Here is a 23,053-nt window from a genome sequence, read left to right as displayed (position 1 = left end):
TCTGAAGCACCCTGGCGTTGGCCACAGTTGGAAGACAGGATACTGGGCTGGATGGACTATTGGTCTTGACCCAGTATGGCGGCTGTTATAAATTTGTGGAGGGCCTTGTGCCTTGTTCTGTTCTCTCCCTCTGAAGAATCTGGCGCTGTCCACTGTTGAAAGACAGGATACTGGGAGAGATGTGCCATTGGCCATTCTTATGTTCTTATGGTTACTTATTTGTTATAGTCTATTTGTCTTGAATAAATTGGGAATTGTAAGACATTCAACTTCTTCTTGAAGGCACTCTTGGAAAGAACAGGCTACACACTTGATGTGACTACTGGACAGAGGAAGTATGGTGGTCCTCCTCCAGATTCTGTGTATTCAGGACAACAGCCTTCTGTTGGTACAGAGGTAAGAGGGAGATGTTTTTATACATGGTATAAGTGGGTTGTTCTTTACGTATATATTTTTAAATGATGTTAAATATGTTTGTTACTTAGATATTTGTGGGCAAGATTCCAAGAGACTTATTTGAAGATGAGCTTGTTCCATTATTTGAGAAAGCTGGGCCTATCTGGGATCTGCGTTTAATGATGGATCCACTAACTGGTCTAAATAGAGGATATGCTTTTGTCACTTTCTGTACTAAAGAGGCAGCTCAGGAGGCTGTTAAACTGGTAAGTTTTCTTTGCCTTTTATGAGACCGCTCCCTAAGCCATAAGCAATTCCTATAATCTCTGTTAGTAAGTGGTTAAAAAGTTCCCTTATGAGCAGGTCAAACATGTAATGGATTTAGAGGTAGTCTGTTACACCTTTCTCTGAATTGTTTGTTATTGTCCAACATCAGAAACGGGATACTGAACTAGATGTGCTGCTGGCATGATCTAGTAGGGCAATTCTTATGCTCATATCAAAAGTTCAAATTAGCAGTAAAAACTCCTTGATGCCCCATTTGTTGAACAAGAGGCGGTGTTTGAGGAGGGTTACTTTGGATTGCTTTCTTCCAGAAGAGTTTCTTAAATTAGGTGTTTGTGTGGATCCAACTACTGGCACACGCTTTTTGTGTGCATGTGTGCTGATAGTGGGATCCACATGGACAAAATATATTGAACCACACTTATTAAGTAACTGTTCTTAAAGGTATGGAATTTTGTGAAAGACTTCCGATAGGTTGTTATTGGTAGGAAAGTATTCTCCCTCTGTTGTTCAAAACTCTTTGGATGGAGAGAGTACCAAAATCTAAAGAAAGAGTACACGGTACTTATTTTGAACAAAAGTATGAAATATTGTTAGGTAAAGTATGGACCACGGCCTTTCAGATGTGCAGCATGAACACTGAACCACCTACTGTGTGTCTCCTCCCTTCTCCCCCCACAAAAAATTTAAAAAAATAAATAAATAAAATAAAAAAAAATAAAGAACATCTTTAGGCCAAGTGTCCTGGCCATGCCTCTCCACCCCCAAATTAAGGCTGAATACAAATCACAGGCTACTCAGTACTACTATTTCTTGGACAGCATTGCATCATGATATCCTCTTAGTGTTGAGCATGTTGTCTTCTTTGTGGTTCTAGTTTTTGTCAGCCTAGTGGGATCTAGATCTGAACTCTGTATGATGCACAGATACTAGATTGCCAGCTTTCTGTTGGGACACTCATATAGGGACTAAGATAAATTAAATTTTTGATGGAGTAAGTTTTAAATCTCCCAAAACTCTTAACTTCCCTTAAAAACATAAGGGTTTTTCTGCCCCCCCCCCCCTTTTTTTTTTTAAATAAGATTTTGGTTGGCTCAAAGAACACCAGTCAGCATGCTTGGGGTAAATCTACTTTGTCTGTGCACACATCTGCTTGTTGCCTTTGTGGTTTCAGTTTTGTTGTTAAACACCCTGTTGCATGAGTTTTCTCCAGATTAGTGTACCAGAGTGATGCAACTGACCAAGAGCAAAACAATGAAAACTGAATGAATGTTTAGTCCTATCAGATGATTCAGTAAACCAGAAACACTTTTTTTTCCCCTCAGATGAAACGATTGAATCTTAGACGTTGCTTAACAATAGGTTTAAAACTTGACTTTCAAATAGATGTTGTCTTTAAATGCAACATACTTGTAGATATGGAAGGCAATCTGTGCTGATATATTAAGCTGATACGATGCAAAATTAGATGAAGATCAGACTGCGACTTGGTCCTCTTTCCCTTGTGTATAAGGGATCTCTAGTGCTGCAAAAGTATGAGGCTTTCCATCCAAGATATTTATATAAATCAGACATTGTATAAAGAATCCTATGACACTGAAATTGTTAGACAATGGTGGATTGGGGAAATACAGGGGAAAACTTGTATTCGGAGTTGACAGGGAAACCTTTTCAGCCTAAGTACTAGGACATGACAATGTGTCATTCTTGACAAATTAGCAGCGTCCATTCAGCTGAGGAGTGAGTATGGGAGAAGATACTAATTTAAAGCAAGTACCTTGGCATTAGTTGGTTTTGTATAAGGTGCCAACCACAGTTGGCTGGTTAAATCATGATTTGGAAAAACTTAGCAGGTGCATATTATCCAGAGGCCAATTCAGAAGGTTGGAGTGTGGGTTTACCAGTAAGATCTGGGCACTGTGCCTTGGTGAGAAGCCTCTCTGTCATGGGACTAGGGAGGCTTCTCAGTGGCAAACTCTATCACTCACAGGTTGTCTGTTTGGAATCCCGTGCCCTCCCCCCATCACTTCATGGAAAGAGCTTTTTTTTTTTCCTCCCATTTTTCCTACCTCTTGACTCTTTGGGGCATATGTGTATTTGCTATTCTTCCCCACCCCCTCCTCAAAGCCTCTTCTGTTCAGAACTTTCCAAAACCTAACAGAAGTGAGACAAATGAGAGCATCCACTTCCCTGTTGCCTATAGACTTCTGAATATTAATAGGAAAACTGATGGGAACTTTGTCAGTATTCTGCTGCTGCTGCATGATTAGCCTGAGCCCTTCTCAGATTCAGGAAGATGACGTTGCATTGATTTACACAAGTCATATTTGATGGTTACCTTAGTATCTCCAAGGCTAAAGACTTTTTTTTTTAAAATTATGAACTTAAATTCTGTAGAAATTGATACTTAGACTTTTTCCCACTCACCAGCTTGTGAAAATTTCCTATTCGCCACTTAGATGATTCAAGCTCTGGATTTTGTTTTAAAATAAAAAAACGGGTAGAACTGTGTATGAACTGATTCTATACGTTGTCCCCAAATTTCATTTGAAATGTGGAGAGGGCTATAATTTAGTTATAACATAGTTTAGTCTTGCTCTTTATAACAGAACACAGAGTAAATTACAACGTTGTCTATAATGTAGTCTGGCCCTTAGATTGCCATGCTTATTTTTAACATACAAATACTCCTTACAGTGCTTTAAAGTTTAATGCTACATGGAGGTGAAAATGTCTTGTGAAATTGGGGGATGCAGTATGCTAGTTGAACTCCATGCTGAGTGCTCTGGTTGTGTGACTTACACCTTTTCTGTAAGACTAGTTAAGGTGGCAATATGTGGCTCATGAAGCGTTTTCAATGGAGAAGCTAGTTTCTGTATAAACCTTAGATTTTGTGGAATTTGTAATCCTTTTTTTGGCTCTTTCACCCTTGATTCTTGTAATAAATCTGAACTGAATAATCAGTCTTCACACATACTTCTGTTCTTCAGCATGTTAAAGTGAACATTTGTCATCTTGTATTTGCTTCCCCCCTCAATCTCAAGTAGATTTCAAAGTAGTAGTTTAGCAGGAGAATCGTGTGTGCTTACATCTTTTTACTTTTAGCACACTGTATTTATCGTCTGATAACCTGGTTTAACATTTTACTATGGATTACTATTGAAAGTGAGTTTGGGGTCATCCTAGTCTTCAGTCTCCTAGTGAACATTGCACGACTTGGAACTATTAACAGACTTCGCTCAAGAAGTCCATGACTAGAGTAATTTGGGTGGTTGTAAATTGAGATCGAGGCACTGTAATGGAGTGTTTGGTAGAAAATATTCCATGCCTGGGTGTAATATAATCATTGTTTTGGATTATATTTTTCTTTATCCTACCACTATCCAAGATTATCAGGCTGCTCTGTGAAAGATTCCATTGTTCTAAACTTCTCCCATTTTAGAAGCCTTTATGCTTGCTTGAGGAACAAAGTTTCTTATTGTGACAATCCATGAAATTATGAGCATGGTTTTATTCAACTCTGTTAAAGAAAAATATAGAACTAATGCAAAACTGATGACCAGTAGCTCAGATAGAAGTGAGGTTAGCCACAGGTGTCTTCAAGTAATTTGTGCCATCTGCACACAGCAGTGTAATTTATTGTTCAATATAGGAAGTGAATACACTAACTGAAACTGCTGTTTGAATTCTAGGTGGGTGAAATGACACACAGTCATCTAATCAGAGCTGTTGGTTTACAGAAAGTAGTATGGGTTAGATGACTAGCCCCCAAGAGGGCAGACCTATTTTGCATGCTTAGAAGACACTTCAGTAGTGTATCGAATACCAGTTTGGGACATTGCTTCAAAACTGACTGGAGGGGGATATAAATATGTTGACTTGGCAATGCTGCTTCTGTTGTCTGTGTTCCATGGCAATCTCCCGTGTAAATACTGGGCCTGACCCCGCTTAATGTAAGATTACAGGTGGTATGTTTAAAGGGACTCTGCTGGTTTACAAAACACTTTTTAAAATCATATGTACATTGTAACACCCATAGATATTAAACTAAAAAATCTAACTTATTTTTTACTATGCTGTTAATTTTTTCTGCTTCTCTTAGATTGGATAGTGAGAATAGGTTACTCAGTTTTCATGTTAAATTAGCGCTCTGCTGTAATGTCTTTGGGCTGCAAACACTGTAGGGCGGGTGGGCAAACTTTTTGGCCCGATGGCCACATCTGGGTATGGAAATTGTATGGTGGGCCGTGAATGCTCACAAAATTGGGGGTTGGGGTGCGAGAGGGGGTGAGAGCTCCGGCTGGGGGTGCAGGCTCTGAGGTGGGGCCAGAAATGAGGAGTTCAGGGTGCAGGAGGGGGCTCCGGGTTTGGGGGGGGGGTGAGGGCTCTGGGGTTCAGGAGGGTGTCAATCTCTCAAAGAACAAAATATCCCCTGCGGAATGAATAGCAAGCTAACTGCCTTGACAAGATGTTGGTCAAGAAACATCAACTTTCCTAGCTGGAGAGCAGGCTATGGCGAAGCTTCTAAGGAAAATAGCTAATTTGTGTGTCGTATGTGTCTTTTGCTACAGTTTTTGTCCAGAAGTTGCTGTCTGAATTGGTGGAGAGGTCAAGCAGTGTATACACATTGTCTATATGAGAGCAATAGTTTTTTTTTCCAGTAGTGGGCTTTTCTTGGACTCCAACTTGTTGCGGGTTTTGTGATCTGAACCTAAATACCTGCTGTTATGTGCCTAGTTCAGTTTAAGAAGAGCTTATAGTTGGGGGAAGTTTTTCCCTGCGGTGTGACTGGATGCAGTACCTTTACTGTCAACACTTCAGATAGAATACACGCCAACTGCTGTAGTTCTGCATAGTGCATCATCTTGTGAAGACTGAGACAGTAGAAGCTCCTTCCGGAAGTAAAGCTTGATTCTGGAGCCAGGACATGGGGAGAAAGGGCTGCAACTGGGGACCAATGGTAAAGGATGTGAATGTATCACAACTGTAGTACTCTTGTATGCATACATCAGGCCACTGAAGGGTTAATACCTCACTGTTCATCACAGCTGTAGGGAAGTAAAATATCTACTACAGATGCTTTTGAGTGGAGAAGAGTGAAAGTTTGGTAGTAATTTGCCATTGTCTGTTTTTCTTTCAGTACAATAATCATGAAATTCGTTCCGGAAAACACATTGGTGTATGCATCTCTGTTGCCAATAATAGGCTTTTTGTTGGCTCTATTCCTAAGAGTAAAACCAAGGAACAGATTGTTGAAGAATTTAGTAAAGTAACAGGTAAGTTAGTAAGTGTATTGGGAACTGGGTAAAAACAAATGTGAGTGATCAATGATGATTTTTTTCACCATCTTTCGGCTGATGTTGAACGATGACAGTCTTTTAAACTGAGATCACTTAGCTTTGTCCTGAGTGTTCGGACTTCTCACTTTTGAAAGAACCAGTAATATTTGTAATTATACCTAAACAATTGTGGTGTTTTGGAATAATACATATTTTCATTTATTTGAATCTCTGTAACTAAACCTTAGATTATATACTTATTTAACCTAATGAATAATTGGCAAATACAATACAAGGAAAGTTTCTTTCAAAGAAATGCATTGTTCCACAACTCACCAAAGTTCCTTCAGTATCAAAGGACAAATTGATCTCCTTTTTAAAGGCAACATTTAACCAATATGGAGAGAGTTCTGTGCATGAGTCCTTTGCATTAGTGGATTAAAGTTACTGACTTCCCTTTAATGCTGAAGGGTTACTTCTGCACAAAGGCATCCAAAAAGTGCAACTTGAAGGAAGGCTTTCAGAAGTCTTTTAAACACAAAACTGTGTTACTTTTTATGGGACAGGAATAATTATGTCCACTGATGCTAAAATGCAGTGATATGTGATATAAAAACTTAGTATTCTGAAAGTACAGAAATGTATCTTGGCATTTCTTCACACCAATCTTTGAAGCTCATCCACTCTTTCACATTGGCTCGTAACTTACTTATATCCTTAAGTAGGATAATTCCTTCACTTTATAGTATAGCACATCATTTGAAGCGAAATTAAATATTCTTCTTAATTTCACAGAGGGTCTCACAGATGTCATATTGTATCATCAACCTGATGACAAGAAAAAGAACAGGGGGTTTTGTTTCCTTGAATATGAAGATCACAAAACTGCTGCTCAGGCCAGACGTAGGTTAATGAGTGGAAAAGTGAAAGTCTGGGGAAATGTTGTTACAGTTGAATGGGCTGACCCTATAGAAGATCCAGATCCTGAAGTTATGGCAAAGGTAATAACGCAACTGAGAAATATAATTATACCCACATCACTTAAATTGTCATAAGGTAAATATTTCCGGTATTAGCACTACATTGAAATACCACTTTCTTGATAGATGAGTTAAAGCCGGGTTGTAAAGATGTGAATGCATTCTAAAACACTTGAAAATTAAAAGCAACTCTTATAGGCCTAACAAGAATTTCATTGGCAAGTAGTATTTACTACTGCTTGGGGCTGACTGATATTTGTTTCCTGCCAGTGCTGAAAATCTATGCCACAATTCCTGTAATTTGCCTGTACTGTAATTATGTAAGTGACATAGTGGCTTCAAAATCAAAGTTGCTTTGTGGCTTCACACTAAGGACCTTGATTCAAAGGAATTAGTGGGACTGCTTGGATCAGCCCGTAAAACTGAATTTAAATAAATACAGAACTTCATATCTGTACTACTTCAAGGAACATAAACCTGAATTTTCTTAAATCCTTGTCAGAATCCAAGAAGCTATAATTTCACAAATCAAGCGATTACTTCTCTTAGACATTATTTCAGTTGCGGTGGTGGGGTGTTTTTCTTTCAGACCCCCTGAAACAGTAGTGGCAACATTCTGGAGTGCAAAGTTCACGTAGCTTAAGTTCTTCATACCAAAACACTAAGTTTGGGGAGCATTTTTAATAACAAGAGAATAGTTCTTTGTTGTGACTTATATTTTGCCACAGCGGAAGCAGATGAATTGATTCATACCTGAAAACTTCTGTTCTCAGATGTTGCCCAGTCCTGTCTCTTTTTGGTTCTGTTGCCTAGCCACTAGCACAATTCCCCCTAGACAGCCCTTTTCTGAGTTACTTTTTCTCTCTATCACATCTGCCTTTCCTCTGACCTGAGATGGTTGACTGACTAGTAGGTGTCCCTACTTTGATGAACTTGGTAAGATGTCTTGGATGGGGTCTCCTCTTTGGTGAGCCAAATGGGGTTCATCTTATGAAATAGATGTTTTACTAGCAGAAGTATAGAATCTCTTAGGCCTGGGCTACACTGGGAGGGTTGTGCGAACTAAGATACGCAATCTTAGTTTGACTTACCTGGCCGTCCTCATGGCGGCGAGTTGACTGCGGCGGCTCCCCCGTCGACTCCGCTTACTCCTCCTGCCAAGGTGGAGTACAGGCATCGTTTCGGGGATTGATTTTATCGCATCTAGATGAGATGTGATAAATCGATTTCCCGATAGATCGATCAGAAGACGTACCCTTACTGTTTTGCCTGTCAGTTTTAATCCCCCTTTGCTTTCTTGCCCAGTGTTGTAGTCACTCAACAGCAGGGAGTGTGCCGAGTCTTTCAGATAGTTTGCCTACAAAATGGCACTTCCTCTGTAGTGCAGCTTCTCCCTGTGATCCAGGAGATTGATCACAAGAGAGGAGCCCTGATCCATCTAACTTTTTTTGTGACCATTGGTGAGGGACTCCTGCTGTTGAAAATGATCAGATGAGTAGGAAGTGAAGGGAGCATGGCTAGGAAGAAAATACTGGGTAGTAGGCTTCTGGGGCAGAGCTGTGGAGGTGGGGAACATGAGAGCTAGGAAGCAATGCTTCCTGGTTCCCTGCCCCGCTCCACATAAGTGATTTTGACCAAACTAAAAACACTTTAAATGCTGAATGGGGCAGGGGGATAGTAGGGCATTGAAAGGACCAAGGGAAAGAGCAAGGAAAAGATGTAGGGGATCAGGAATGCCATAGACTTAGTGCAGTGGACCAAGAGACGTGTGAATGGAGATTCCAAATTAAACTGCAGGAAAGGGAGACTGCTTGATGGAGAGGACTGAGGAAAGTAGAGAGAGGGGGTTGGCTCAGATCTGAAGGCTATAGAGAGATGTAGAGGATGCAGGGTGGGAGGATGATTGAGGGAGTGTTTTTTCCATGTGTGAAAGACTTAAACTTTAAGAAATTAAAGATGGAGAAAAGGCTTTTCCTCCATTCCCTTCCCTGCCCAAATCCCAAACAGCTATAATTCTTTTCTTACGCTACACCACATGCAGATATATGGAACTCTGAAGGAGGGGAACTACTCTATATAGTAGGCCTCAGAACATCTGCCAGAGCAGGAATGCCTTTCTGTAAACTTATCCACAGACCCACTTAAGTTTTGATGCTCTTTAAAAGGTCTGGGGTTCCATCTGCCTCCTGTGCTGCCGGTCTGGGGTCCCAGCTGCCGGCCCCTGCCAGCTGGGGCCCCAGCCGCTGGCACTGCTCAGCACGCTGCCAGTCGGGGGTTCCATCGGGGGGGGGCCCTGTAAATGTAAAATGTATTACTGGCACGTGAAGCCTTAAATTAATGAAGACTTGGCACGCCACTTCTCAAAGATTGCCAACCCCTGGCTTATCTAAACATACAGCACTGTAGTGGCATAGTTGCACCAGTGCCACTGTAGCACTTAGTGAAGACGCTACCTACGCTGTCTACATAGTGTTGTCTACACCGGGAGTATGGCATAACTGCGTTGCTCAGGAGTGTGGATTTTCCATATCCCTGAGTGACCTGATTGTACTGATATAGGTGTGTAATGTAGGCAAGGCCTCGGAGTGCTGTACATATGTGTACAGTTCCTACAAATCATGGAAACTGCAAGGTAAGACCAGGTTAACCTTATGCCTGAAGTGGTTTAAAATAGATGAAGGGTAAATTGAGGTTGTAAGTTTGAGAAGTTAAACTTGTGCTCTGTGGAGGCTTGCTTGATAGTAATCTGTGTGAATGGTTGATAAGGCATGTGAATTGAGGATTGTGTGGTTATTATTTCCTTAACTGGCAAATTCCTAGATTTTTCAATACTGCATTAATGATAAACATTTCTTTAAGTTAATGTTTTTTAGCATAGTAATGGTTTTGGCATTCAGCATCCTGAGATACCATCGTCCAGGCAAAATTCAAGAGGCAATTCAGTAGTTACTGTCGAATGGACCTTGCAAAGCACAATCAAGGCTGGCAATTTAAGCAGCCAGTTAACCTGAGTGGTGTCTTTGAAATCTTGGACACAGTCATGTGGCTGCGGGTACATGGCTCATAACTTAACTATTATTTCATTATGTCCAAACTAAAAGGGGACTTTATTTTTTCTCTCCCATTTCAACCCAAAGGGGGAAGGCATGTCATCTGAGAAGACTGTCTTGTCTTGGCTTCCTTATGCTTAAACTGACCTGTCCATTAGTGCAGTAGTTCTTGACCTTTCCAGACTACTGTACCCCTTTCCGAAGTCTGATTTGTCTTGAGTACCCCAGGTTTCACCTCACTTAAACTACTTGCTTACAAAATCAGACATAAAAATACAAAAGTGTCACAGCACACTACTACTGAAAAATTGCTTGCTTTCTCATTTTTACCATATAATTATAAAATCGATTGGAATATAAATATTGTACCTACATTTCAGTGTACAGTATATAGAGCAGTATAAAACAGTCATGAAATTTTAGTTTGTACTGACTTCGCTAGTCCTTTTTTATGTAACCTGTTGTAAAACTAGGCAAATATCTAGATAAGTTAATATACCCCCTGGAAGACCTCTGCATACCCCCGGCATACATGTACCCCTGGTTGAGAACCACTGTATTAGTGTACGACCTTTCCAGAGATCAAACTTGTTGATTAGGTAGATACATAGTGGACAGTTTGACCAGGTCTGAGGCATTAGAGAATAGAATCTGTCTGTACTGGAGAAGGTTTAAACCAGTCATTTCCCTGCAGTTAATTAAAAATCATCTAGAATCAACACATGCTTTAGCTCTTTTTTGGAGAGGCAACAATTGATGTAATGTCCACCTGAGATTGGAAGGGTGGGCATTGGGGTTGCCGGTGGACTGTAAAGCTTGTCTGCTAAGTCCGCTGCTGTTCACCATTTCTCATAATAAACGACAAGGGGATGGTCAATTAAATTGGATGGCAACAAATTTAAAACTTAAATCCTTTTTCACGAGTCAGAATTAGACTCTGAAATTCATTGCCACAAAAGATCATCGAGGCAAAGAGTTTATCGGGATTATAAAAGGACTCGGACACTTACATGTATAGGAGGACTATCCAGAGGAGTTAAGATTTAAAAAAAGATTTTTTGGAAGAGACAAGCTCTTGGAGTCAGGGCATAAGGCAGACTCTAATGTGGGTTAAAAAAACTTCTTTGGGAGTAGGTTATTCTGTTGCCTACGATGGGTTTTTTTGCACTTTCCTCTGTGCCTGCTGCTATTTGGCCATTGTTGAAGACAGGACACTAGACTAGATGGACTACTGGTCTGATCCAGTATTGTAATTCGTGTGTTCCTCTGCCTCCTCCCTCATCCCCCATAGCTCCTATACACTTTCTCTGCAGGCCTTTAGCCAAGGATTCTTCTATAGATCCCTGTCTGAGTTGGCAGTTTCTGACCATCCATGCTCCCCCTCCCCCAAGATATTGCTTCTTAATATACCGCACATAAGCACACAGGTTATGCCATATTTCATCCTGATAAGCCACTTGTGGGTTCAGAATGAGAGAATCCGGTGCTGGCTGGTGCTACTGCAACAGGAGTAGAGCTGATGGCTGTGTTCCTCACAATCCCATACCCTGCTCTCCTTGGTCCCGCCATCTGCTCTGGAGGGGCCATAGGAAGGGGGAGCTGGTAGCTAAGCATGACCACCAACTGCACTCTCCCTGCCGTATTTTCACTAGTTAAGTCTATGGATCACTGAGTGGTGCAACCTGAGCCAGTAAACTACTGGGAAGAGGGCCGGGGCAGAAAGTGTAATCTTAACTATTGATCTGCAGTTGGATTTTTTGATAGAAAACTTGTGGACTGAGCTGAGGAGCATTTGTGGGCAGGGGAATAGAGAGTGGTCTGGCATTACTAATAAGGGGTGTGGTGGGATGGAGAATATGCTCAGCTGCAAGCAAAAGACGCTTGCTTTATTTGACAGATCTTTCTTTGGCAGGTGTCAAGGTTGATAGCCCACAGATTAGTACATCCGCTTTAGGGCTGCAAGGGCATATCTTAAACCAATTTGAGGGTGGCTTGTGTGGATGCTCTTGGTGCTTCATTGAGTACTGCACAGCATAGCTGGCTGACTGCTCTAAAATAGACAAGCCCTTACGTAACTTTCTCCCATACTAGATAAGATTGCTAAGCCTCAAGCTTTGCATTTCAGGTTGCCCTCTTACTGTTCTGTATTTCCTTTTATCATAGACAGTAAAAGTGTATTCTAGCCAACAATACTGTATTTGATGTGGTATCTTCAAGGCGCTTGAAGGTGGAGGCAAAATTGGCTAAGCAAAGAAGGCATGCTGAGTGATTAGATATTACAGTGATGGGGGCTTAAACGTTGATATTTTGAATAGTTAACGTCTACATATAACTATCCTTAGCTGCTAACTTTACTTTTTGAAATGATTAAAAAAGGTTCCTTTGAGGTAAAACTTACTGATTGACTGTTTTCAGTAACAACGCTGATTAGAGTGATATATTTGTAGTGATTGTTCAGTAATATTAAATCATTTTATCCAACTGTCAAGTCAGCAAACTGATTTTTCAAACTTGTTGCAGAATGTTGCATGTTGCATATAAATAGAAAGAATTGATATTAGCTGTAGCTCTAACATTTTGTGAAATTAATTGTATTAGGCAAAACTTGTATATTGAAACATGATTTTTGTTGTCTTTTAGGTGAAAGTGCTGTTTGTACGTAACCTTGCCAATACTGTAACAGAGGAGATTCTAGAAAAGGCCTTCAGTCAATTTGGAAAATTAGAGCGAGTGAAGAAACTAAAAGATTATGCTTTCATTCATTTTGATGAACGGGATGGTGCTGTAAAGGTAGGTTAAAAGGACCTTAACTTTATGTGCATAAAAGTTGTTATGACCAAATTTAAATTTTAAAAATTGGATACTTTTGGGGGGAAAGCGGAATTATGTGAAGCATTAAATTGTTAACTAGTAACAGCATAAAGTGAAGTTACATGTTGGGCCTTTCCATAGGATGTTCTACAGTATCTGAATTCAGGGAAGGAGAATGCTTCATGTAAATTGCGTTAATATTGGTGACTATTATCTATTGAAAATAGAAGGTTCTGTTTTAAGCTAATGGCCTTCTGTGAAAACAGTGACTGGGATGCCAGAACTTTCATCCACTTATCAAATATAAGGAAGTTCCTTTGGGACTAAAAGATCAATTTTGCTACCTGAGAATAGTGGTAGAAAATTTTGTTAGTAATGTAACCACTGAAACACAAAACAAACTTCCTAGGAGCAGAGTTAACCATTTGCTTTTTTGCTGACAGAGATATCCTACTGAGTGATTACTCCCTCCTTCTCTCCTCCTTTCTTCCTTGTGATATACTCTCTCTCCCAAGGAGAAATCCAGGAATAACTCCTTCGTTTCATCCCTTTGCTTTGCGTTTCTTCCTCATTTGGTTTTGGTAGAATGACTGGCAGTATTTGTTCACATACCAGATTTCTACACCTTTTGGGTGAAATATGCACATAGGTTTGCAACTTTCCCCACTTGTCCAGATAGCTTGGTGAAAAAGCTTGGGTGAATGGAGTAAGAATCCCTACTGTACAGGCATACTCTGCAGGCTGGGTCTCCTTTGGAGTCCAAAGGATCGTTGGAAGTGGTAGGATCTCTGATCCCCCTCTTTTGAAACTCATTTCCAAACATTTGGTGAGAAACTTTCATTGTATGGATAGAATGACAGTATCCACTTATGTTACGTGAGGCTGAGAAGCAGATTTCCTTTTGCACCTAATCAGTAAGGAAAAGTTTTTTTATAAAGAGAAAACAAAAGAACAAAAATGTTTTTTGCGTAATTGCTCATGTCCATTCCAAAAGGTGTGTGCACGCGCTGTGTGCACGATCGTTGGAAAGTTTTACCCTAGCAGTACCTGTTGGGTCAGCTGTGGAGCCCCCTGGAGTGGTGCCTTTATAGCAGTGTATATAGGTTCCTGCTGACCCACTGCCTGCTCAATTCCTTCTTACCTCTAGTGACGGTCATTGGAGCAACTTGTCTCTTGCTTTGCAAGTGTTTCCTCGTGTCTTTCTGTGTATATAGTTGTTGTTTTTCATTAATTAGTTTTATTAGTAGGTTTAAGTTGGGGGGGGGGTCCCCCCCCGATATTTTTCCCTGTCACTGGGGCATGCTGCGACCCCAGGCGTTTAAGCCATGCGAAAGGTGCGGTAAGCCTGTGTCCAAAGGGGATCTGCATGCTGCTTGTCTGAAGTGCTTAGGAGAGGGCCATATGCAAGACAAGTGCACCATTTGCAGAGGATTCAAGCCCAGAACTGAGAGAGGGAGACTGTTGCCTCAGACTCCTCTTAATGGAGTCTGCGCTTCGGCCTCAACTGGCTCAAGAGTCTGCACTGGCAGCCTTGGTGCATAGCACACCGGCCTTGATGCGGGACACCTTAGCACTGAGGAAGGACTCTCGTAAGTAGCATTGACACCGCTCCCCCGCGTGGAAGGCCGGCTCATCGGTGTGGCACCGTTCACAATCCCTGGTGCCGCACAAGAAGAAGGCGGCAGGGGAGCAGCCCAGCTCCACCAAGAATAGTAGGCAGGACTCCAGCGCGGTGCGTCCTATGTTGGGACACCAGAAGGCTGGCCCGTCAGTCCCAGCACCATCAACCCCGGCCTTGAGGGCAGGTCCGTTGAGTCCAGTGTCCGTGGACTCCCTGGTCTGGGAAGTGTTGGAGGGGGACCTGGACCTCCCCTCCACACCAGATACTTTCGAGGCTGTGCAGGACTTAATTGCCATGACGGCACAGTCCCCAGCCTCTCATTCCCATGTACCAGCTCCAGTATCATAGAATCCTAGAATATCAGGGTTGGAAGGGACCTCAGGAGGTCATCTAGTCCAACCCCCCTACTCAAAGCAGAATCAATCCCCAGTTTTTGCCCCAGATCCATAAATGGCTCCCTCAAGGATTGAACTCTCAGTTGGCCTGGGTTTAGCAGGCCAATACTGAAACCACTAAGCTATCCCTCCCCGAGGTGGGGCAGGCCCAGGCGTGGCACCATCTGCAGCATGCCCACCATGGTGCGGCACCGTTCTTCATCACTGCAGCACCGCTCTCCAGCACTGTTGGGATCCGCTCCTCTCTGGTCAGGTTGGACTGCTCATCGGAGTCTGAGGCAGAGTCGTCAGTGTCCAGATGCAGCCAGTACTGCTGGAGATTCCGGCACCGGTCTCTGCATCGCGGGGTGCAGGAACCCTCGGTACCGATGGTGTCCTGGTCTCCTCAGTGGCAGGAACCAGTACAATGGCCCTTTTGGACACCTTGGGCCTACCACCAGGGCCAAGGGCAGGGCTCCAGGGCAGCATCGGTGGTCTCTGCTACCTGTGCCCCACGTTCTGTGAAGTCCATTGCCCCTGACCAATGCAGGACTCCCGAGGACCCACTGCGGAGTTCAGACCCTGGGCCTCCTGCGCCGAGCGCAAGGTCGGAGCCGCCTATGCCGGCAGCCCCCCTCCGCTAGCGGTTGCATTGGTGGATGTTCCTGAGGTCACCAGGGAACCAGAGAGGCAAGAGGACCCTGTCCCACCTTGAGCCTCCTCCTCCTCTTCACCGTACGAGGCAGTGACGGGCACTACAGAGTCCCTTCTGGCGATGGACATGAAAACCCACCAAGACCTCCTCAGGAGGGTGGCCCAGACCCTTACTATGGCCACGGAGGAGGTGGTGGAAGACTCAGACCCCATGGTGGACATACTTACCCCAGAGGGTCCTTCTAGAGTGGCACTGCCACTTATTTAGACTATCCAGACCACCAATAAGGTGCTCTGGCAAATCCCAGCTTCTGTACCACCAACGACCAGGGGTGTAGAGAGGCATTACTCTGTCCCGCAAATGGGGTACGAGCACCTCTTCACCCACCCCCAACCCAGGACATTGGTGGTTGATGCAGCAAACCACAAAGAGCAGCTGGGGCAGCCAGGGCCCACCCCTAAAAATAAGGAAGCTAAGAAGCTGGACCTCTTCGGTTGAAAGGTATACTTGACTGGGGTGCTCCAGCTTGAATCTCCAATCAGCAGGCGGTACTTAACTACTGTGCATACAACTCCTGGAACACCCTCTCCAAGTTCCAGGAACTGCTCCCATTGGACTCCTGACAAGAGTTTGTGGCAGTCATAGAAGAAGGCAGGGTGGTGCCTAGAACCTCCCTTCAGGCAGCTTTGGACTCCGCCAATTCGGCGGCGCGAACCATGGCTACGGCCATCACCATGAGGCGTACCTCATGGCTGCAGGCTTCTGGATTCCCGGCGGAGGTCTAGAATACTGTGCAGGGCTGTTTGCGAACAAAACAGACTCCAGGCTGCGCAGTCTCAAGGACTCATGTGCAATCCTCAAACACGGCATCCCAGAGAAAACCCTTTACGCCTCAGCCTCCTTCACGATTCTATCTGGGCCCCCCCCCAAGCAGGACTATAGCCGGAGGAGGGGCAAAAACAACAGGAGATATCCTCCGCGGTCCTCCTCAGTCCAGGGTCAAGGCTCCTCCAAGCAGCCCCCTGCTTCGAAGCCAAGCTTTCGAAGGTGCGCCTGGGGGTGGAGCACCAACCCAGATCCCGGATCCTTGCCCTCCCTTTGTGAACAGTCTGTCCTCCTTCTGCCGTGCCTGGGCCCAGATTACTTCAGATTGCTGGGTCCTGAGCATGGTAGGGGTCGGATATTCTATCCAGTCTGCCCCTACCTGCGTTCCCCATCCCTCTTCAGGGACCCCTCTCACGAGTCACGAGTAACTCCTGCTACAGGAGGTGCAATCGCTCCTCACACTGGGGGCAATAGAAGAGGTTCCTCAGGAGTTCAGGGTCAGGGAATTCTACTCCTGATATTTTCTCATCCTCAAAGCCAAGGGTGGACTCAGGTCTATCCTGGATCTGCAAAACCTCAGGAAGTTCATAAGGAAGCTGAAGTTTCATATGGTCTCTCTGGCCACCATCATTCCTTCCCTGGATCTGGGGGACTGGTACTCCACCCTCGATTTGAAGGACGTGTACTTTCATATATCTATCTATCCCAGCACACAGGAGATTCCTGAGATTCACAGTTAACGGCCTACACTACCAGTTCAGCATACTACCGTTCGGACTTTCAGCGACCCTGCGTGTGTTCAGAAAGTGCATGGCAGTTGTGGCAGCCTCCCTGCACAAACTCCAGGTGCAGGTCTTCCCTTACCTGGACGACTGGCTCATCGAGGGCAATTCCCGAGTGCAAGTGCTGGAGCACGTGGCCCACGCATGAACCACTTTCAGCAGGCTAGGGCTCATTCTGAATGTGCCCAAGTCTACGCTGGTCCCAACTCAGAAAATAAGAGTTAATCGGGGCTCTCCTGGACTCCACTCAGGCCAGAGCCTTCCTACTCAGGTCTTGGTTCCAAAGCATCAAGGGCATCCTCGATAGCCTCCACGGGTTCCCAACCACCACGGTCAGAAACTGCATGAAGCTTCTTGGGCACATGGCAGCCTGCACGTATGTAGTGCAGCATGCCAAGTTGTGCCTTTGCCCCCTCCAGGCTTGATTGATGAGCGTATACAGATCCAGCCAGGACTCTCTGGACAGACTAGTTACCCTCCTGCCCAAGATTCTCGAGTCCCTCAGGTGGTCTGTGTGGAAGTGCCCTTCGCCAAACTTCAGTCCTTACTGTTGCTGGTCACTGACGCATCAGAGACAGGCTGGGGAGTGCACCTGTGCAGTATCAGAACTCAAGGCCTGTGGTTACAACCAGAACTATCGCTGCACATCAATGTCGGAGAGCTGAGAGTGGTTCGCCTGGCTTGCCAGATGTTGCAGGCCCACCTGCAGGGAAAGTGTCAGTTCTGCCAGACAACACCACAGCCAAGTTCTGTATAAACAAACAGGGTGGTGCTCGCTCCTCTCCCCTGTGCCAGGAATCTCTCCGGTTCTGCATCGCACATTATATCCAGCTACGTGCCTCATACCTACCGGGGGCACAGTACGAACCATCTCAGCTGCTCATTCAACACTCACAATAGGTCACTCAGAGTGGACATCGCCCTTTTGATCGTCCACAGGTGGGGCTATCCCCTCGTGGACCTGTTCGCGATGCAGAACAACAGGAAGTGCAACCTGTTCTGCTCCTTTCAGAACCACAGCTATGGCTCCATAGTGGATGCCTTTCATCTACCATGGAGGACTCACCTGCTATGTGTTCCCGCCCTTCCAACTCATACACAAAGTCCTCCTCAAGATCCAGCAGGACAGGACTTCAGTCATCCTCATAGGACCTGCATGGCCATGACAGTACTGGTTAACCACGTTGCTGAACCTATCAGTGACCAGGCCAGTGGCCCTCCCCATGCTTCCATATGTCCATCATGGTAGACTACAACATCCCAACCTGGAGTCCCTCCTCTACATGGAATGGAAACTCCATGGCTAAACCAACTTGAACTCCAGTGTTCACTCTGTTAGGGAAGTTCTGTTGGGAAGCAGGAAACCCTCTACTCACGCAACATACCTGGCAAAGTGGAAGCTTTTCACCATTTGGTCCCTACAGAAAGGTCTCCCCCCCCCCCCCCCCCCCGTGCTTGACTGCCTCTTGTACCTGAAGCAACAGGGGCTGGCTATATCTTCTATTAAGGTGCAGCTGGCGGCCATCTCGGCCTTCCACCTGGGCATAGAGGGCAGGTCAATCTTTAGCAATCCCATGGTGGGACGGTTTCTTAAGGACTTAGATAGGGTTTATCCCCAGGTGAGGCAGCCTGTTCCCCAGTGGGATCTTCACCTGGTTCTTTCCAGACTTTATGGGCCCCCTTTCAGGCTACTGGTGACCTGCCCTTATCCTACCTCTCCTGGAAGGTGGCTTTTCTGGTGGCCATAACTTCAGTCAGAAGGGTCCCCGAGCTCAGAGCACTTACTTACGAGCCTCCCTGCATGGTCTTTTACAAAGACAGGGTGTAGCTATGCCCACACCCAGGGTTCCTACCTAAGGTAGTCTTGCATTTTCATGTGAATCAGGACATATTCCTACCGGTATTCTTTCCTAAGCCTCATGCCAGCAACAAAGAACGAGCACACCATTCCCTAGACGTCAGGTGTGCCCTAGCCTTCTATATTGAACGCACTAAGCTGTTTCATAAGTCACCACAGCTCTTTATTGCAATCGCTGAGAGGATGAAGAGGTTCCCCGTCTGGTTCCAGGGTATTCCATTGTGGATTATGTCCTACATCAGAACGTGCTGCGACTTAACTAAAATTCCAGCCCCGCTGTTAACAGCACACTCCACAAGAGCACAGGCATCATCCACCGCATTCCTTGCGCAGGTCCCTGTCATATGTCTTCCATCCACACCTTTACGTTGCGCTACACCATCACCCAACAGGCGAGGGATGATGTACCCTTCAGCAAGACAGTACTACCGTCAGTAACTCGGTGAACTCCGACCCCTCTTCGAAACTACTTGGGAGTCATCTTTTGGAATGGACATGAGCAATCACTCAAAGAAGAAAAGACGGTTACCTACCTTTTGTAACTGTTCTTCGAGATATGGTGCTCATGTCCATTCCAAATCCCGCCCATCTCCCCTCTGTCGGAGTATTCCAGCAAGAAGGAACTGAGCAGGCAGCCGGTCGGCAAGGACCTATATACACTGCCATAAAGGCACCAGTCCAGGGGGCTCCACAGCCTGATGGGTACCTCTAGGGTAAAACCTTCCGACAATCGAGCACACGGTGCGTGCACACACCTTTTGGAATGGACATGAGCAACGCATCTCGAAGAACAATTATTACAAAAGGTAGGTAACAATCTTTTTTTTAAATCCACAAGATTGGTCTCTTGTTCTAGGAGCAGAGCGTTTCTTTGTATACAGATATTTTTCACTTGAATCTAACTAAGCTTTACTGCTACCCCATTGTTGTAAATATGATTCTTAATGAGATCCCAGAGCTGAATTGTAGTACACTATTTGCAGATTGCAATAGTATGTCCACAATTGTAAGTGGAAGAAATTTTTTAACAGGTAAAGGATATCTTGGTTTTGAAAATCAGGCTTTAGTAATTATTTGAAACCCCAAGAGTAATCTGCAGTGTGACTTCCAGATACACAATCATGGCTAGTTCTGGGTGATACAAGTTAAAAAAAACCCTTTATTCTTTTTCTGTCCCTTAAAATATGCCCCTGAATGCCCTTAAAAGTATATCTAAAATCTGGTTACTTCCTTCAGGCAATGGAAGAAATGAATGGCAAAGATTTAGAGGGAGAAAATATTGAAATTGTGTTTGCTAAGCCACCAGATCAAAAAAGAAAAGAACGGAAAGCTCAGAGACAAGCGGCTAAAAATCAAATGTAAGTATAAGTTCATGCACATTGTGTATTGATTTCTGTTACACACACGTGCTTTTTTTACAAAAACCATAGCATGGGGGTTAAGTAGCAAGTATGATGAAGTGTATTAGTGTCTCAAATTTCACTTCCATAGGTGTAGGATGCATTTGAGTAGTTATTATATGGAGGAATTACTGGTATATCACAGTAGTGCCCAAAGGCTAGCCTCAGTCATGTTTGGGGTCACATTTTGCCAAGTGCTGTACAAACCCAAATGAAAATAAAATTGCTGCCCTGGAGAGTTTACAGCCTAAATTGAGTAGTGGCTGAACTGGATGCATGTCCAGTTATCCAGGTCAAATTTGAAGATCATGGGAGCAAATTGGGAGAGATGAGCTGGTCATCTTCTAAAGAGCCACATACCTTTGTACTGTCAGGTGCACCCACGTGAGATGCATGCTCATCTGAGCACACTTTGAAGCAGTACTATGGTGCCTACATGTAAATTGTTGGTGTGATTGCTCTGTCCAACAACATTTTTGCCACTTCAGTGATGATCAGTAAGCTTGCGAAGATTTTAAAAACGAAAGTGAAGATTTTGCAGAACAAAAAATGAGTAGCTTGCCACTATAGCCTTTAATGCTTTCATATATTTTCTACTTGGGGTTTAAATTGGATATCCTGCAGTTTTCTTCACTCCCACCCTGCATTTCCAAAAACACCTGTGTTGCTGTTTCACGTCCAAGAAGACGGAATGGCTAGGTGAAACAGAATAATACTCATCTTTAGATGGGGACGTTGTGCACAACTGGAATTGTTTAAGATTGCCTTGCTTGCCGCTGACATTTACTGCCCCAAAGCTCTCGCTGGCCCTGCTGTTCCTTTTCCCTGGTCATGTTAGCCATAGGCTTCACTATTCTCTTTTGGACTCTATTCTTCGTGTCAAGTATTTTTCTGCTTCACTTACATTTTTCAGTTAGGCAAACCAACTTCCTTTGTCCCTCCTGTATTCCATGTCTCAGATGCAGCCATAAGAATACCTGTTCATGAAGTACAGTTTAGAGTACTATGACAAGTTACATGAACATATTTTTACAGTAGAGGCAGTTGCCTGCATGTCTCTATTTTGTTGATACTTATTTGACATTCTGTGTTTTTCTCTCCCCCCCCCCCCCCCCCTTCGGCTTTAACTGGTGTCAAAAGGAAAAAAAGTTCCCAAAGTGGAATGGGCCAACAGTCTCTTTTTAGTCCTGTATCTAGACTCTGATAGTGCCCAGTACCTCATTCTATAGAGGAAAAAGGCACCTGATCAATTATACAATACTGTACCCCCCCCCCCCCTTTGGGAGAGAGGAGTGGATTCTTGTGTAACTAGCTGGTCATCAGAGTATTCTCTAAAGCTTAACTATTACATCAGCAGTACGTTTGTTTAGGGTAACTGCCTATATATTTATTAAATATCTGAAACTTATTGCTTCTAGTGTACAGCAACAAATTTCCCTGTTGATCTCATACTGCATAAAATGATTTCATTGTATAATCTATTGTGTAACTATGCCAGTTCATTTATTTTATGTGCCTCTGTTACTCTGATGATTCTGTGCTAAACAATTCCAGTCTCTCTCCTATTTTGAATAAAAGCGGTGATAGGCGCCTTGTTCAGTCCCTCTTTCAGATCCATTCATAAGAGTAACTCTTAGATATCTATCATTCCTCTTTGATCTGGCAAGCTAACTAAAATACCACTATGAAGGCATACAAGCGGTTCTGTTCAAAGACTCATTCTGGGCATATTTGAATTTTAAATGTGCTACTTGTTGAATTGCAAGGGTTTTTAATTTCTTTAGGATTCAAAAAGATGAAGGGGCAGGGGAGTATATAGCTATAAAGTGTGTGTGTGTGTGGTTAGTGTTGTCTTTGTTACTTGAAAGAAGCTGGCTGTGATTTCTCAGATCTTAAGGAGGCATTTTGTAAATATAGTACAGATTAGTTTTAAATAACCATGTACTTTTCCCCTCTTATGTACTTCTATTTAATCTAAATTGTAATGTATGAATTCAAATGTTCCATCTGCTTATGAAACCAGATCTTAAGTTTAAGAACTACTATTGTAATGACTAGGCAAGGTCTGCTGGATTGGTGCTCCCTTATTTTGAACCTCCTGCAAAAATCAATCTGTGCTAAGATTGAAGAGAGAGAGGGCAACATTCCTTGACACTGAAGTAATCAGGAGAATGGAAATCAAGTGGTTGTAATGCTACAGTGGGTATAATATACTAGAAAAATTACATTTTTATAAAGGTGTCTTAAAGCCATTTTTTACAAAGTGCGATGTCATCACACAAAGATTATGGTGACATTTTTTCATTGCATGTATAAAAAGTATAGATATTCATTTGTAGGATGTGGACTTTCTTATGATATCTATATTATAAAATTCCAGGCATGTCATGTTACACTCTGAAGCCTAAAATATGTGTACTGTCAGTGTGAAGTAATAGGCACAGCTACGAGCATGGTTAAGAGGTCTTTTTATTCAGAGTATCTCGAGGTTGAAACATTGCTGGGTTTTGTGGTCTGTCCAGTTCTTAAGTTCAGTCATTTTGACTTGACTTAAATTATACTCATGTGATGTACAGCTACTGTAAAGCATGTATCTCAGCCATTCCAAGAGTTCTGGACCCTGTGATATCAGCGGTCACTCCGCCATTCACCACCATTGCTCTACAGCTAACTTGCATGCAGCAGTTTCATTGGTTGTATGAAGGAGACTGTGCAGACGGTGGAGTACTTTGCCTGA

The 23,053-nt window shown here is 43.6% G+C and overlaps 1 protein-coding gene across 9 annotated transcripts in view; it reads left to right on the top strand.

Moving 5' to 3' along the window:
- The window catches only part of SYNCRIP (synaptotagmin binding cytoplasmic RNA interacting protein), a 36,242-nt gene that overhangs the window by 5,714 nt on the left and 7,475 nt on the right, over positions 1–23,053 (top strand). For all 9 annotated transcript variants that reach the window (XR_012638789.1, XR_012638790.1, XM_074948069.1 and 6 more), the window contains 6 exons: positions 283–396; positions 486–662; positions 5,822–5,957; positions 6,756–6,961; positions 12,631–12,780; positions 20,153–20,274. Coding sequence is in view for 7 of the 9 variants with exons in the window: in XM_074948069.1 (XP_074804170.1) it covers positions 283–396; positions 486–662; positions 5,822–5,957; positions 6,756–6,961; positions 12,631–12,780; positions 20,153–20,274 (905 nt within the window). In the remaining 2 variants the exon portion in view is untranslated. The remainder of the gene's footprint in view (positions 1–282; positions 397–485; positions 663–5,821; positions 5,958–6,755; positions 6,962–12,630; positions 12,781–20,152; positions 20,275–23,053) is intronic.

The sequence above is a fragment of the Natator depressus genome, chromosome 3 (genome assembly GCF_965152275.1).
Source record: "Natator depressus isolate rNatDep1 chromosome 3, rNatDep2.hap1, whole genome shotgun sequence".
Lineage (NCBI taxonomy): Eukaryota > Metazoa > Chordata > Testudines > Cheloniidae > Natator > Natator depressus.
The sequence above is the reverse complement of the archived record's forward strand: the minus strand, read 5'-3'. Positions and strand labels throughout refer to the sequence as shown.